At 47.4% G+C, this 15,940-nt stretch overlaps 1 protein-coding gene across 3 annotated transcripts in view; it reads left to right on the forward strand.

The window, feature by feature from the left end:
- GPC3 (glypican 3) overlaps nt 1-15,466 on the forward strand; it is a 141,567-nt gene extending 126,101 nt beyond the window's left edge. For all 3 annotated transcript variants that reach the window (XM_068204717.1, XM_068204718.1, XM_068204720.1), the window contains one exon: nt 14,299-15,466. In XM_068204717.1, the coding sequence (XP_068060818.1) occupies nt 14,299-14,474 (176 nt within the window). In that variant the 3' untranslated portion in view covers nt 14,475-15,466. The remainder of the gene's footprint in view (nt 1-14,298) is intronic.
- Nucleotides 15,467-15,940: the final 474 nt, after the last annotated feature.

Genomic DNA, 15,940 nt, shown 5'->3' on the forward strand with positions numbered 1-15,940 from the left:
GAATACATTTATACCCAAAACGCTCTCCCCTTCCCTGTAGAAGCAAACTTCCCCACTTGTGCTCCAGTGTCTGTTCTCAGGGAGCATCTGATGCACCATCACCTTCTGTGTCCCTTCCTGACTCTTGTAGCTTTATTTAGGTGTGGGCTTTGGTGACAGAAAGCTTTGCCCTGGACAGTTGGAGTCTGGCAGCTCTTGTGGGGATGGAGGTGCTGAATCTGCCCTCTCCAGGCATCTCCTTGCTGGTTTGGATTTGCCCTTCCCACCCCTCACTGGCTTTATTTACTCCAGAATCATCGGGGATGCTCCCCAGCCACTGCAGTTACCAGAGCTGAATGGTTTTTCCTGGGCCTCAGGCTGGTCCCCCAGTGCTGACCTTGTTTTCAGTGGCTAAATACCAGCTGGTGGGCCAGGTTTTGATCTTGGAGGTTCAGCTGATGTCTTTCCCTCCATTTGCCTTCTCTAAATGCTTTTTTGTGGCAGCCCTGAGCAGCTGAAGGCAGCAGAGGGGGTGCAGCACCATGGGCAGAGTGGGTCTGGTGCAACCTGGGGTTCCCAGCTATAAATAATTCCACCGGACTTGGCCCTCGGGTGCCTGTGGACTTGAGCACCAGCTTAAGTCTCTTGTTGAATACTTAAGTGTCTGCTGGGCCAGACACCTAATATTATTAGCAGACACTAAATAGGTCTCTCTTATTTAGTGGCCTTAATTTATTAAAGCAGGCAGAAGTGCTCTCGGAAGAGGAGTGCTGGAAAAGGGAGCAGGGCAAGCTGTGAGTTTCTAATTGTCTGGATCAGGCCCCTGGAGATCCATGTGATCTGCTGCACTAGAGGCAGTGCTATTGCAGTGACTCATAAACAGATGTGCCCAATTTACATTGCAGCTTAATACCTTTGTTTAAAAAAAATTGGCCTTTTTAAAAAGACAAATGTGTTAAAGCAGATGTTTCCAGTAAAACAAATACTTGTGTGATTTACAAACAACTTCCTACCGCCAGAACTCATTAGAAAATGTGGAAAAAAGAAAAATGGTTCTGTGTACCCAAAACAATCCCAAAATAAGGACATAGCAAGGCAGTATTGCTACACACTGAACAAAAATGACTGCTGTGCTTGGGCTGGAAATCAAGAGGTTAGAGCCTGGTTTTGGTTGCTAATAACTAAGGTTCACCCTGACCAGTTGCATACATTAAGGAGCAGAAACCTGTCTGTAAAAATACTTAGCCAGCTTCTGTTATGCAGGATACAGGGTAACTGGGACCACTATATGGGATTGCCTGGAGGCTCCTAAATCCCCTCAATCCCATTGAAACCTACACTGAGAGACAGGATGGCTGCAGGATGGCACTGACCCTAAAGCAGAGCTAACAGACACAGCCCCTAGAGCAAGCCCTGCTCTGAGGAATCCCTCTCTGGGCATCTCCCCACAGCAGGATGGGATGCAGGGGGGGTTCTGCCTCTGCCTCTGCTTGGCCTGCAGCTCAGCTGTGCCTGTTCACCTGCTCCTCCCAGTTTTTGGGAGGGTAAAGGCAGGCATGTGCTGAGAAACTCCTGCTGTTCCTGGTCTCTCTGAATTTGCTTCCTGCCCAGCTCCTGCTTGCCCTGCAAGCCCAGCACTCCTGTTACAGTTTGACACCCCATGTGGCCTTAATGGGTTTCCCAGGCCACAGCTCCAGCACAGCCACCACTTTTTGTTAGCTGCAGGGGCTGGCAATCCCCCTTTGCCTTCCAGCTCTCCGCAGCACAGGTATCATATTTTTTTAATGCACTTGTCACCTATTTTATCCAGGCATTTGTTGCAAAAGAAATAGTGACAGCAGATGTTTGTGGGTTGGCAGGCTGCTCCTCTAAATCCATTGTGAGTGCCCTGGGCAAATGGCTCATCCAGCTTCTGAGAGGAAATCATCCAGGCAGATGGAAAGATGGGGAGGCATCCAGCAAGCCTGAGTGGAGCAAAACAGGGGAATCAGGAGCCTCTGCGCCTGGGTTTTGTTTCTTTACTAGAACATTGCAGGAGAGTGACGGAGGCCGTGTCACACTGTGTGGATTTGTTCCAGTGGATGCCAGCTCAGCAAACTCTTAAGTGAGGGTGGTTTCTGGAGCATCTTGGAGCACCCCTGCATGTTGGGGTGCCTGCCCCTTGGTCTGCTTCCCATGGGACTGCTGAGGACATCTCTTGCAGCTGGAGAAGCTGGCAGGATGGGCTGGAGGATGTCTCACCTGGGAATGGGGCACACAAGGAAGCAACAAGGATTATGTGAGGAGCTCCTCTTAATTTTTGTGGGTGTCTCATCAGGGGTGTCCAGTTCGTTATTAGGAAAAATGACTGCTAATGTCAGAGACTCTTGAGGAGTCCTTAGAAACAGGGACTGAGTGGATGCCCTGAAGGGTGGCTGTGGGATGGGACTGCCCCTCATCCTCCAGCTCCCTGGTGTGTCAGCTTTCCCTGCCTTGCCATGAAGAGTGATTCAGAGCCAAACCTGGAATGGCTGCCTTCTCAGGGGGACTTGCTGGGACGTGTCCAGAGGAATTAGAAGTATCCTGGGGGGAGGATTCTGCTGCTTCAGTGTGGCTCAGGGCACTCAGAGGCGCTTTTCTCAGCTCTCCTGTCAGTGTTCCTGAAACATCGACACAACCCAGCTCAGTTTTAGCCATTAGTGAATGGAGGCTTGTGCTTGGTTCTCAGGGACCAGAAGGTTTCAGTGCTTAATTAATTTCTTCAAAGTGGAGGGTATAATTAATGCCTGTGGTGTGCTTTGAGACCCTTGGGTCTCTTGGGCAGTGTGAAATCTGGTTTGGTCTATGAAAATCATCGCTGGCCAGCACCACACACCAGGCAAGGCCATGTCAGCGTGGCCACTCATCCTGTCACAGTGTTTGGGGGTCTTTTGGTCTCTGCTGGTGCTATCTTGTGGAGGGCCATGGGCAGATGTAGCCCAAAACATGTTGTTTCCCCTCCGTGCTGACAGTCCCCTGTCAGTGCAAATTGTCCTGTGGGCATGGAGCCAAATGGGAAAAAAAAGTCCCCTCACTCCTTAAAAAGGAGGCATCTCTGTCTCCTTCCCTGCTATGCCCACACAGACCTTTGTGATTTGTTCCCGAATTCCCTTTGTTTTTCAGCAATTTCTTCAAACAAAGAGGGAAAATTGTCACTAGTTGCTTTGGGCTGGTTTTAGAGTAAACCATCTTTCAAAGTCTAGGCAAACAGGGTTAAAAATTGATACATTTTGGTAGCTTAGGAGAGCTAGGCAAATTTCCTTCCTGATATCTATAAAACTTTTTCTTCCCTTACCGTTAGCATTGTTTTTGTGGGTGTTAAACATGAACATAAAGGAGAATGCAACAGATTGCAGGTATGTCAAGTTCCAGCACAATCAATTGCCATTATTTAAAGAAGATGCTTTTAAGCAAGTCTTTAAAATTCCCCTCCTCATTTATCAGTTTTCAGGTGTGTAACTCACAGAATTGCTGCCTGTCCCACCCCCTCGTGACACCATCGCTCACGCTCTGGGTGATCCAGACATTTTACACCACCAAGCATTAACAGAAATGAATTAACACTTTAAAAGTGTAAATGATGTATTTCATAGGAGTCAGGCAGGATATTTGGAAGGGAAAGAAATGTAAATGGAATGAAATTCTTAAGCAAGATTATTGATATGACAGGACTAAAGAGCTTGGGATTCTGTGAAAAGTGCCTCTTTTCATCCCTCTAATAAGTCCATTACTTGCACTCGGGAATATTTTAAGGTCCTTTTCATGCTGACTCTGGAGTTGAGCATGCTTTGCATTTCAAGCTTTGTCTATGAATCAGTAGAAGCCAAAGTTATTTCTGCTTTAAAATAACAGGAGCAGGGAACAGCTAATCTCTTTTCATTCTGAGTCCTTACATTATTTTACTGGACAGAGTTTGTGTTGGCTACAAAACAGGGCATTCACAAAATCTATGAGAAGGAATTTAGTCTAAGAATGAAGCCTAGATTGCAGTATGCATAAAGACTCCTTTTCCTAAGGCCATTAAGAAATTCCAAATCTGAGCTATTTTGAACAGTGACATTAAATTAGCCTTGCTAATTCCAGTAATTCAAGCCGATAGCTGAGTTTACAAATCTACTAGATGAGGCCTTCCCATAATTACAATCTCAATGTGCTTTTCAGCTAAGGTGAGTTGGCACAAAAAAAAAAGATAAATAAATAAAAGGAGGGAAAATGCTCTTTCTGTTCTGGCTTTTGAGATGAATATCTCTAAAGAACAGTTCAGCAGCTGTATTGCACCAATAAGACGTCCCCTGTCCTGGACTGGTAAGTTCATTTTGCCTCTAACGTGCAAGTGAAATGCAGAGGAGAGACTGGATTTTCCCCTGCTTTGTTTTTTCTGTTGTCTCTTTACAAAGGAGAATTCATGCTGATGGTGCTTGTAGTTCAGTTTTTAGTTGTTTATTTACAGGTACTAATTCTTCCTGCGAAAAGAAAGAGTGTGACTGGTTACCCTCTTTTATGGGCAGAAGAAAACCCCAACCTTTGGTGGATAAATCCAGTTTAGAGCAGGTGGAACAATGATACAAAGGTGCAACCCTTATTATTCCTCTGTACAAAGATGTTGATTTGCAGATCCCAACACAGCTAAACATTCCTAGTGTGATGGAAGGGTTTTGAGAATGTGTTTTCAAAGCCATAAGGCACAAAACCATGAAACAAATAAAATAAGAGTGCATTATTTAAAAGGGTGTTAATTTTATTAGAACCAAGCAGAGGTAATATAAGGGCGAACCAAAGTATTCACATCAGCACTTAACTCAGGCTGCAATGTTCATAAAATGTCCTTTTGATCAAGCTGTGAGTGTTTTGATCCTTATTCTATGAGCATCATTCAAAGTGACCTAACTGTAGCTCCAAACAGGCATCTGCAGCTGCAGAAGTCCTTGAGCAATAACAGGTCAGGAACTTGAATGTGTGCTCTGCTGGGAATGCTAATATTGCAATCCCTTTTTCTTGTTGTTCCAAATAAGAAGGAAAGGACAAAAACTCTCACAAAATAAAAATTCCCAACAGAAAATTGTCCTACCAGCTTCGACTATGGATACTTGAGTCAAAAATATTAAACACAATGATGATTTTAATCTATCAAAATAATAATGGCATGGCTGCTAAATAACTTTATATCATCCCCACATGGGTGTTTGACCTTTCTCTTCTTGGTAGCATTGTCACCACTGGCACATGGGTGATTTTTAGAAGACCACCCTGATTTAAGAGGATGTTTTTCTGCTGGGCGCCCGCAGGATTGGGTGCAAGTCCTGCGACTCACAAACCCATGGCAGCACATTGCACGACCACGTGGAGCCTGTTTGGAGTAGGGGTGGACCAAAACACTTGCAGAAGCCTGGCAGTCATCCCACGTCGTCCACAGGCTCAGGTATATGCAGCAGATTGTGCACAAAATACTGCTTATGGCAAAGTCAGGTAGAAACAGCTCTGCTGTTTTTAGGGGCTGGAGGGATCTGCTTTTGCTCCCCAGGCCTGGGATGATGGCTGGGAAGGAGTGAGGTGAAGTGGGGGGCACAAGCAAGACTCTTTTTTTCTGAGGCAGTGAAGAGATGGGGGAGGCAGAAATGCAATACTTGATTTCTAAGAAGCTCTTATCTCTAATCTCTGTAATCCATTTTAGAGGGGATTTTGTGATTTTGAAGGGATTTACAAACTGGATTACAAAGCCTTTTTATTTTGATTTTCCACTATGATTGTGACATTCCTGAGAGAGAGCCATGATTGCTTCAGATAGGATGGAGAAGGAGGCATTGTGGGCTTGGACCTTGGAGCCCTACTGAGTTGTCACCTCCTTGTTTCACTGCTTGCTGGGTCAATGGAGGTGTCCCCAGAACAGTTTGGATTCTCCCACATGAGCAGTGCACCTTCTTGTGGCTGTACCAGCTGACCCGGAGAGATGCCAGGCACAAGCCCAGGGCCAATCCCCTCCATCCCTTGCTCCCTCCTTCTGGAATGGGAGCAGTTCAGGTGGTCTCCTTGAGCTCCAGCATGGTCCCAAGCAGGACAGGGAGGCCCTTGGCCCCCAGGAAAGTGGAAGTGTGATGGCAGAGGTTCAGCACAGCCCAAGCACTGCAGCCACAGCGTCCTGGTGCTCAGCAGGGATACACTGGGATTCCCATTGGAACTGCCACCACCATTCAGATCCAGCTTTTAGCACCATCATTCCACCAGTGCTGTGGGGTCAGGGTTTGCTCTCGGCCTGGGAGGGAGGCAGGGAGCAGAAATCAGCCAGGGTTTGTGTCAGATGTTACAGGCACCCAGTGAGCAGCTGGGCTTAATTTGGGTCTTTCTTCAGTGCCACGCAGTGCAAAGCCAAGTCCTGGAGTCAGACTGCAGAGGCTGTTCCTGGGGCTGCTTCCAGTGCAGGGAAGACGTCCTGAAGCTGTTAAAACGTTCCAGCCAATGAACCCAAAACTTCTTCTATATAAAGTGGAAAAGTTGGGTACGGTGATGCTTCCCAGGACCTTCTGCATTATCCCATTTTTATAGGCTGAAGTCACTTTAATTTCGTATTAATGCAGGTCCAGGATTATTTTTTTATTTGTTTATTTATGCAGGTTAACACAATGAGAAAAGCCAGGCGATGCTGTTGCCACTTGGCTCCCTTCCCTTGGCAGCTCTCTCACCTCAGCTCCTGCTCTGTGCAGACATTCCCCTGGCATGGACAGGGGGAGCTGGCTGTCCATCCATGCCGGTGACCCTGGGCAGTGTCAGAGCACAAACCCTCAGGAAGTTTCTCCAGGAACAGAGGCAGCCTGAGCAGAGGAGCATGGAGTACCACCATGCCTGATCCTACCTGCCAGCTCTGCTGTGGGCTGAGCAGGTATGTCCATGCCCAGATTCTTGGGTTTTGACCTGAAATCTCACTCAAGATATTCCCCTTGGCATCACGAGTTGTAGCCTGGTGGATGTCCAGGGATTTTTCACTGAGTGTAGACGTTGCACAAAGTCCTTGTCCCTTCTGACTGAAGAGGCACGTTCCGGGTTGCCTGCTTGAAGAAGGAATGCCACAAACCCCTGGTCTCTGTGGCCTGGGCACTTTCAGGGCTGGTTTCCACACACAGTGAGTCACAAAGGAAGGTGTCAGATGTTCCTGGGTGCCATAGCACCACCATGAGCTTTCCAATCAAGCACTGAGAAATAGCCTCCTGCCTTGAGAGCTGCTTTTAGTGGCTAACATCTGGAAGGCAGCGACCATTGCATTCCCCGTAGGACTGCTTTTTGTCAGGTCCTGCTAATACCTGAATGTCCTGAGCTTAGAGAGTTGAAGGCCAGCATGTAGCAAGAAAGAGCTTCCTCTCCTGGTCATATCCAAGAGCTTTTGGGGAAGAAAACATGAAGGAGAAAATTTCAGTTAGATGGGAGTATGTTGTTTTCTGTCATTAGAGGGAAAATGAAGCGTTTAATTTTGCTCTGCTATCATTGGGAACCTTATTTCCCCAAATCAAGAATGTACGGAGATGTCTCAGGTGACAGCAGAGTGATCAGAAGGGATCTCTTTGTGATTTAGATCTTGAAGGTCTCCAAGCAAGAAGAAATGACTCCACATCTGGGTGGGCTGAGATACTGGGGGGTCTGCAGAGCCAGTGCTTGACCTGGTCCTATATTGCTGCCACTTAAATAATTTCACTTCTATTCGTACTCTTCTGTTTACAGCTATTCCTCTTTTTATTTCTTGACTCCTGTCTTTGTAAATGCTTTTGGCTGTACGTGTTTAGCTCCCTATTTTTCAGTGCTTTTCTTCTAAGCTTTTAGGTAGCAACTCTTGTTCTGGATATCAGACCAGGGTAATGCTGCTTCATCAGCAAAGTACAAGGACTCCAGCACTTCCAATTAATAATGCTAATGAGATTTGTTAATTTTTAATAGATTACATGAGTGCATTTTGCTAAACACATTTTTGTGGCTCCTCTCCATGAGTGCAGTTCAGAAACTCTTTCACGCTCTGCCAAGGGGAAAACGAGGAGTGCAATTGCAGATGCCAGATTCTCTTCGGGGTAGATCTAGAACAAACCAAGGACCAAAGAAGAATGTAACGAGTACATTTTCAAAGTAAACATAGGCCCAGGTCATAAATTATGGCCCTTCCTTGCCACCAGCCTCTGGCCAAGGTTGGGGGAAGGAGTAGTTGCGGGAATTGGGGTCATGGTGCAGCCCCTCTGCCTGTACACAGTGTTGGGTTTTGAGGGTGTTTTATCCCTTCAAAAACCTGTGGACGTGTGTGGAGAGACTTTTGTGGTAGTACTGGAGGCTGGGGAGCCAGGGTGTGCACAGTGGCTGCCTCACAGAGCTCAGTGCCTCATGTACCCCAAACAGCACCTGGTTACACCTCTGGCGTGGGACTGAGATGGACCTTCCTCACCTCTGGGTCCCCCCACATCAATTTACTGCTGCCTTCCAGAGAGCATTGATCCTAGGGGCACTCGCTCTCCCGTCGGTCCTGGGTTTGTGGTGGTGCCTGTGGTACCTGTGTTCTCTGGGCTGCTGTTGAACACGTGCTGCAGGCCACGGGCCATCAGTGGCACACCAGCAGAGAGGTGGCAGACTGGCAAGGGCAAGAAAAGTCTTGGTTTGCAAATCAGCAATCCCAAACCTGATTCCTTTGGGTTTCTGCCCAGGAAGTTGGTTTTACCCCTTGCTGCTGAGCCATGCCAGGCTCTCTTGGCCATATTGCCGATGGCAGCAGGGTGATGTTGAGCTGGATTTTTTCTTCTTTTTTTTTTTCCAAATCCATATTGCCAAGAGCCGCACCTCCTAAATTGCTGTGGCAGAGGTGGAAAAGCAGAGGCACAAGACCATGCACATGCTGCACATCCATCTCAGTGATCTGTGCCAACACAAGCACCACGGCCAGCCCTGGCTCAGCGCTTTAATTACACACCGGCGCGGCCGCACCTACGGCTGGGCTGTTGCAGCTCGTTGTGCAAGAAGACAACTGGCAAACCTGTTGGTGCTCCAGGATTTTAATGGTAATAAGCCAGAGGGCAAAACCTCCCTGATGAGATGAAACCATGCTTGGCTAGGTGTTTGGAAGAGTTTAAGGTGTTTTGGAGAAGCAGAATGTTGGGAATCTCGGCTTTATCCGTGCAGTTGCGGCTGTTTGTGCCATGTAACCCAATGGATGGTTTCAGGTGTTGAATTTGGGGAGGCAGAGGTGTGTTTGTAATATGAGCTGTTTGCATGAAAAAAACAGGTAACTGCAGGCTGAGGTGAGCAGAGCTTTTGGTGTTCCAGGAAGTGTTTGGGATGAAATTAGACAGTTCTTCTACATTTCAGGTGCAAATACCTGTGAGAATGAAATGGTTGGTACTGCAGAGAAGGAGAGATTTGGGAGCCAAGGTAAAGGAGACTTGTCTGTGGAATCACAGCCTCTTATGCTTTGCCTTGCAGTGAGTCAACAGTTTGGGCTTGACTCAAACATCTCTCCCTTTAAGAAATCCTGTCATATTTTGGAGACAGCCAGTCTACTGCATCTATTGGCACCTTCTTCCCCACACTGAAGATGCTTTAAAAAATTAAACAAAGCAACACACTCTGGAGATTGTAATTGTCAGTGGCAACGGTAGCATATGCTTTCCTAGGGAAAAACAGTCCTGAAGGAAAGATGCAGGCAGATGCTGGCAGGTGCAGAAGCTCGCCAAGCTGCCCTACCTGTCTGTGATATTTCTACTTGATGTGTTTTGCATTCACTGGAAACATGAGCCATTCCTTTCACACCACAGTGTTTCCATCATCTGCAAACCAGGGCCATCACCACAGCAGCCCTTTTGGCTGAACACGCTGCATTAGGCTCAATGGTTTCACCTGTGTCAGGGTACCCTCACACCCGTCACCGCTGCACGAGGCACTGGCAGAGCTATCAAGTGACAGGGGGAGGCAGTTTTCATGCCTGGCCATCCATTATGGCTCTGTTACTATATTGGGTCCGTGGCTGGAACCATCTGCCGGGGCAGGCTTGGCAGGCAGGCAGCCCAGATGCCTGGCTGGGTGATGCCTGGCTGGGAGATGACATTCCCTGGCTCTGGGCTCTGGGCAGCAGCCGAGCCAGCCTGCAGCAGCAGGGCTCTTGGAGGTCATTTGCCAGACATTTGCTAGCAGTTCTTTGCTGAAGCCCATGTTGTCCATTTTGGGGGTGAAAAGGGTGTTTTGGTAGGCAGCGTTGGATTTGGCAGAGCGAAGCCTATGTGCCAGTACTCTTCCTCCCAGCTCCTGCTGTGCCAGCTGCCATGGGACATTTTATCCCAACTGGAACCCAACTTTCTCCCAGTTCAGCCCCCTTTTGTAGCCGCCTCCAAAGCTGGAGTGGTTCAGCAAGAAGAACTTTCTAATGACTCCTGCCAAATAAGCTTGTGCAGAGTCAGTATGGCAGAGTCAGTAGGCATTTCCCCTAATCCATGGGAAAATGCCTCCGCTTTATTTTGTGGACGTGGAAAGTGCGTGCTGTAGGGCTGGCGCCGGGTTTTGTCATCCACGCTGTGAGGCCATTGAGGCTGTTGCTGTCCTGGGAGCACAGCGCAGCAGCTTTGTGTTAGAGGGGCTTTGGTTACAAAAGATGCTTCCGGAGGGACCGGCTTGTGTGCGGCTGGAGACCTTTCACCAGCTGTGCGAGGATTCCGGGAAACGGCCCGGCACGCTCGGCTTGCGTGAGGAGGGGGAGAAAACAGCAGAGCTAATGATTGACTATTATTTTAAAGGGATTATCTAATCTGCAGCCCAGAGGACAGGAGGGACCAAAATGAGTGAAGATTGAATTTGTAATTAGTGCAGATTGTTGGTAATACCCCCTGGACTCTGATTATAAACAGAAACAGATTTTTCTGGTTTCCTGCCCTCCCCCGAAAGTCTTTGCAGGCCAAAGGGCCACTTTGTACTGAGAAGCTGATGCCAGTGAATTGGGTGATCTGAGCTGGAGTGGTAGAGATGTTTAATGCAGAAGGTAGCTGGGTAGAGGGGAGGCAGAAGAGTACCTTCTTTCAGGTTATTTTGCAGCATAAAGGCAAAGTTTTGGGTGGACGTGGCCAAAATGGAGTATGTGGAAGGTTAGTTTCAGTTACCCCACCAACCATCCCGCAGCTCTATCCCTGATGCCGAGGCTCTTTTCACTCCTGGAGGCTGTGGGGGCAGGAGGTGCAGGGATGTGGAGCTGATCAGGTCTAATCAGGGATCCTAACAAATGCTGCAAATTATAATGGAGCCCTCTCAAGAAGTACCTGGTTAGGAGCATTTGCTAATTTGGGTTCCTGGATTTGAAATATGTTTCTTATCAATAATATAAGCAGTAAGACCAGAGGCAGTGGGCAAAAACTGATGCACAGGAAGCTCCATCTGAATATGAGGAAGAACTTTTTTAGTGTGCAGTGACTGAGCACTGGAGCAGGTTGCCCAGAAAGGACGTGGAGTCTCCCTCACTGGAGATAGACTCAGTCCTGTGCATTGTGCTCTGGGGCACATTGTGCATTGAGCTTGAGAGGGAGCTTGGACCAGATGACTCACTGTGATCCCTTCCAACCTTACCAATTCTGTGATTCTGTGATGTATATTTTAATGCTGTTATTGCCTGGATTGGCTGCCTGAGGTCTGTTAGAGGCTCATACCTTTTATTTTCCTTTCCACTGATGTAGCAAAGGTCGTTAGAAGCTAAGTGAAAGGCATTTGCAAGGGTTACAGATCCAGTATTAATACAAAATAAAAGATGTTTAGCTAAATCCATCACGCCTAAAAATACAGTTGGGCACAAATAAGGAGAAGGATACAATAGAAGGAACAGTGAAAACAAATGGCACACCCAAGCACTAAACTTCTGAAGCAGTTAAGGCGAGGAAAATAGCATTCTAATCTCTGATGACAAGAGGGTTTCTGTTCCCTTCTCTTTAATTTGGCCAGAAGGGAATAGAGAAAGAATCACCATCCCCATTTGGGTGAAATGCCATGATTTTAAAAATTACCCTTACTCAAGTTGAGGTGAAATCCCAGAATTGGAAAATTTCCCACGCAAAGAATATGTTTGGAACGCTCATTTTGGTACTGGCTGAACATTTCCAAGGGGATTCAGCTGCTGCATTGAGACCCGTGCAGGAACTCGAATCTCATAAATTACATCCCAGAACAAGACTGTAAATGGGGCCGTCAAAACCCTTTGTGCTGTTAAGGACCTTGCTGAAACACTCTTTTGTTTCAAATTTCTTTTCTAAAGGGAAGGCGAGAGTAGTTACTCAGTTCCTAGGGAGTTTTTTAGGTTTGCTAGGATGTCCACTAAGAAAATATTCTGCCCCAAAAGCTCTCATGATCACTGGGCTCGGAGTGTGTGGGTGCCTGACAGTACTGTGACCCCATGGAGCATTTTTTAGGTTTCAGGAGCCTCTGTAATGTGTGGCAATACCTTCCAAAACACACTAGGGCAGGTTGTGATCCAACATTGTGCCAGCTGAGGAGTCTTGTGTCAAACAACCAACTGTGAAATAATCTGCTGTGATTTTATTAACTTCAAATCCCTTCACTTATTTTCCAGAAATGAGCTTGGGAAAATAAGGTGGTGCAGGCAGGCTGTTCCCAAACTGCCCTGAAGCCTGAGCATGCCTCGTGCCAGAGGGACTTGTTCTTTCTGTGCTTGGAAAGTCTCCCAGCACATCCCTTTCAAGGTGGCACCTTTCTTCCCCTGCTCTTCCCGTGGGTGTGCAGCGCCAGAGGACAGCAGCATATCTGTACTATTTAGAAGAAAAGCAGGAAAGCTGTGGAAACGAGGAATTCCAGTATTTGTGGGAATCTACTAGAGAATTCAGTTTAGCAGGCGGGTTCTGCTTGCACCTGGCCCTCTCTGTGCGTGGATAACTGCTCCCTTTGAGCCATTTCTGACCTCCTTTGATGGCCTGGGCTGACTCACTTGTCATGCTAACATCGTTCTGCTTTTGTTTTGCAATGTTTGGGTATTTTTTGATTAAGAAATACTGCCTGTTTGCCTTGGCAAGGGTGTTCATTGGATAAATGTGGCGTTTTTTAGATAGAGTACTTATTCAGTCTCTTGGATTCTTTCTCAGGGGTGGGGTGGGATGATCCAAACCTTTCCAACATGCTAGTGATCCAGGAGGCTTGTAAAGGTCTTTTGAACCAGGGTCTCTTCTGATGGAAACCACCAGTTTCCTTCAACTCCAAAGGCCAGGCTCTGAGGATAAGACAAACAGGCTTACCTGATTCCCATTTGGGTGAGAAACCTGGACCCCAGAAGGAGATGGCAGCAGCACAGGCAGGGGAGCAAGGGCCCCACTGCCTTGAGAGCAAGCATGAGTGCACCCACTCAGTCCAGCTGATTGACAGGTTCAAATGTCCCAGGTACATCTAGCTAATGGCATCTTAAAACACCTTTTCCTCTTTGTTCTCGGCCCTGAGATTTGCTGGTGTCTTGTCTTTCCACATTGTCTCTTTGGACTTCTTTATTCTTCCCTGACCCGGCGAGACAAGGGCAGCTGTGAGTTACTGCTCAGCAGGTCCCTTGCAGCCAGTGACGGGTTGCCACAAGCTTTCCCCTCTGTTAATGCCATGCTCCTCTGCCAGTACTATCCAAACTTTTATACTGGATGTTTTCTTTGATTGGAACACACATGTGATTCATCAAGTCTCCATGTTGCAACACCAGCATGCCCAGAGTGCATGATCCATTCACATTCCTTCCTTTGATGAGGTGGACCAGGGATGGGATGTGTTCTCAGTGCTATAAGGAGCATAGTTTGCACACTCTTACATAAGATTGCAGGAATGCAGAGCTCCTCAGGTCCTACAGCCAGGAGGCTTTGGTGAGCAAGGCCTTCTGCTGACTCTGGGTTTGGGGAAGTGTTAGTGCTCGCCAGGATTTCCTCACTCCTGCGCATCCTTGTTGTGCCTGGGGAGCAGACACAATTTGCATTGCTAAACACCTGCTCCCAAGCTCAGCTGGTTTTCTTTGGGAGTAGCTCTCCTGTAAGCACATCCCTTATCTCTTTTGTTTTCTTACTGGAGCAGCTCACAGTTGGGATTTTTTGGTCTCTCCATTTGGTGTAGGGTACTGAGACTGGTGGATGCAGGACCGACAAGATGTTTGCTAAGCTTTTCTGGCCCATCAAGCCCTGTGATGCCTTTGACTGCACCCAGACCCAGCTGCCCTCAGCTGTGGCATGGGCTGCCCCAGAACCCCAGTTTTTGTGGGGGCTGGATGTGCTGTGTGTCAGAATGTTGACACACACCACGTGTTACTGACCACCTCTCTCCTTCTGCTTTCAGAGCTGGCGTATGACCTGGACATGGACGACCTCTCTGCAAATAAGCAGCTTCTGAATCAGCAAAGCAAAGATGGTGCTGCTGTCCCCAGCAGCAACCCTGGGAGTGCGGCCACCCACCCCAGTCCTGCTGCTGGCATTGCCCTGGTCCTCCTGCTGCTGCTGGGCCACCAGCCATGAGCAGTACTGGTGGTATCACTCCGTGTCTCTCCATGCCTTTTTTAGTGAGGAAGATATTTGGAACCTCTTCTGAAATATATGCACATTGCCAAAAAGAGGACAAATGCCCTGAGTCAGTTTTTCAAGATTCTTCACAGAAAAAAACCCCAAATTAAAAAAGTACTGGTTCATGGCAAACCAGTAAATATCTAACAGTGCATTTTAAAGATAATCCTGTTAAATATAAGCAGGTTCATATTAAATTGTGTTCCTCACAGTTTTTGAACGCTGAGGTCTCCCTAGCTCTTAAGGTGAAGACCAAATTTTATTTTGAGTTCAAACATGCATGGGGTACAGAACACCTGTGGTTTATGAAATATTCTCAGCAAATATCATACCCCTGATTCCTAGTTGACTTAATACAGATTTTTGCTGTAGTTCAAGCACTTTTTGTACTTACTCCAAATTCAAGTCTCACCCCTGGGAAATCTGGTCAGGACATAACAGAGAGCATGTGAAGACAGGGGAGAGAGAAGATCAGACACTTGGCAGGAGGAAAGATGCTGTGGAAGAGAAGCTGTCATGCACTGGGATTGTGGTGAAGATGTGCTCCCCTGGATACAAAGCCCACCTGCACCATGGCAAGTTGCAGGTGATTTTACTGCTCACCCCCCAGCCAGATCCTGAAGCCCTTCAGTGCAGGTGGCTGATCCCCACCAGCATCCTTGTGGCACATACAACAACCTGGTTTCATTCTTCAGAAGTGAAGCACCTCCTTTCCCACGGGAAACCTGCAAACACAGCTCCAGCCAAAGGACCGACGGCAGGGATGTACACGCTGTGCTTTGTAGGGTGAACAATGACTGTCCAACGTGTTGTGCTATGAAAGGGGAAAAGAAAAGGATTTACAGCCTTTTACAGGAGCCTGAGGCAGATGAGACTCTTACTCATGTGTTTCTTTGCATGTTCCTTTACGTAAGCTATCTCTAAAATAAAGATTGGTTGCTCTATAAGTGGTGCCCTGGAAGTAGCCTCCCATGTGTGCGAGACAATAGCCTGTGTTGTACTGGAGTGGGCAGCCTGGGAACACCAGCTGTGCCCAGCTCAGGGCCACCAGGACTTGGCTTGGTCTGATTAAATGGATGGGCTGGGTTTGGTTTGGTTTCTGGCCAAGATGGTTGCATATTTCTGTTTAAGATCTGCCTTTACTAGAGTGTTTATATCTGCAGTATCTTAAGCTGCAGCATGTGCACGTACGTGTGCATACACCCCCTCGCACACACGTGCATGCTTCAAATATTTGTGTGCATCAGGCCTCTTTTACAGCAGCTTTATGTTTAGGAGAACGTAGATAATTCCAAACCATGCAGTTAGATGGTTTGGAGAGTGGAAACTTTACCCAGTCTGAGTGGTGGGGCTGACCTGTCTGTCTCTGATTTGAAGCCTTGGAATAGTGTGAAGTGTTTTGGGTTTGTGGCAGAAGGAGA

The sequence above is a fragment of the Anomalospiza imberbis genome, chromosome 14, assembly GCF_031753505.1.
Source record: "Anomalospiza imberbis isolate Cuckoo-Finch-1a 21T00152 chromosome 14, ASM3175350v1, whole genome shotgun sequence".
Taxonomy (NCBI): Eukaryota; Metazoa; Chordata; class Aves; order Passeriformes; family Viduidae; genus Anomalospiza; species Anomalospiza imberbis.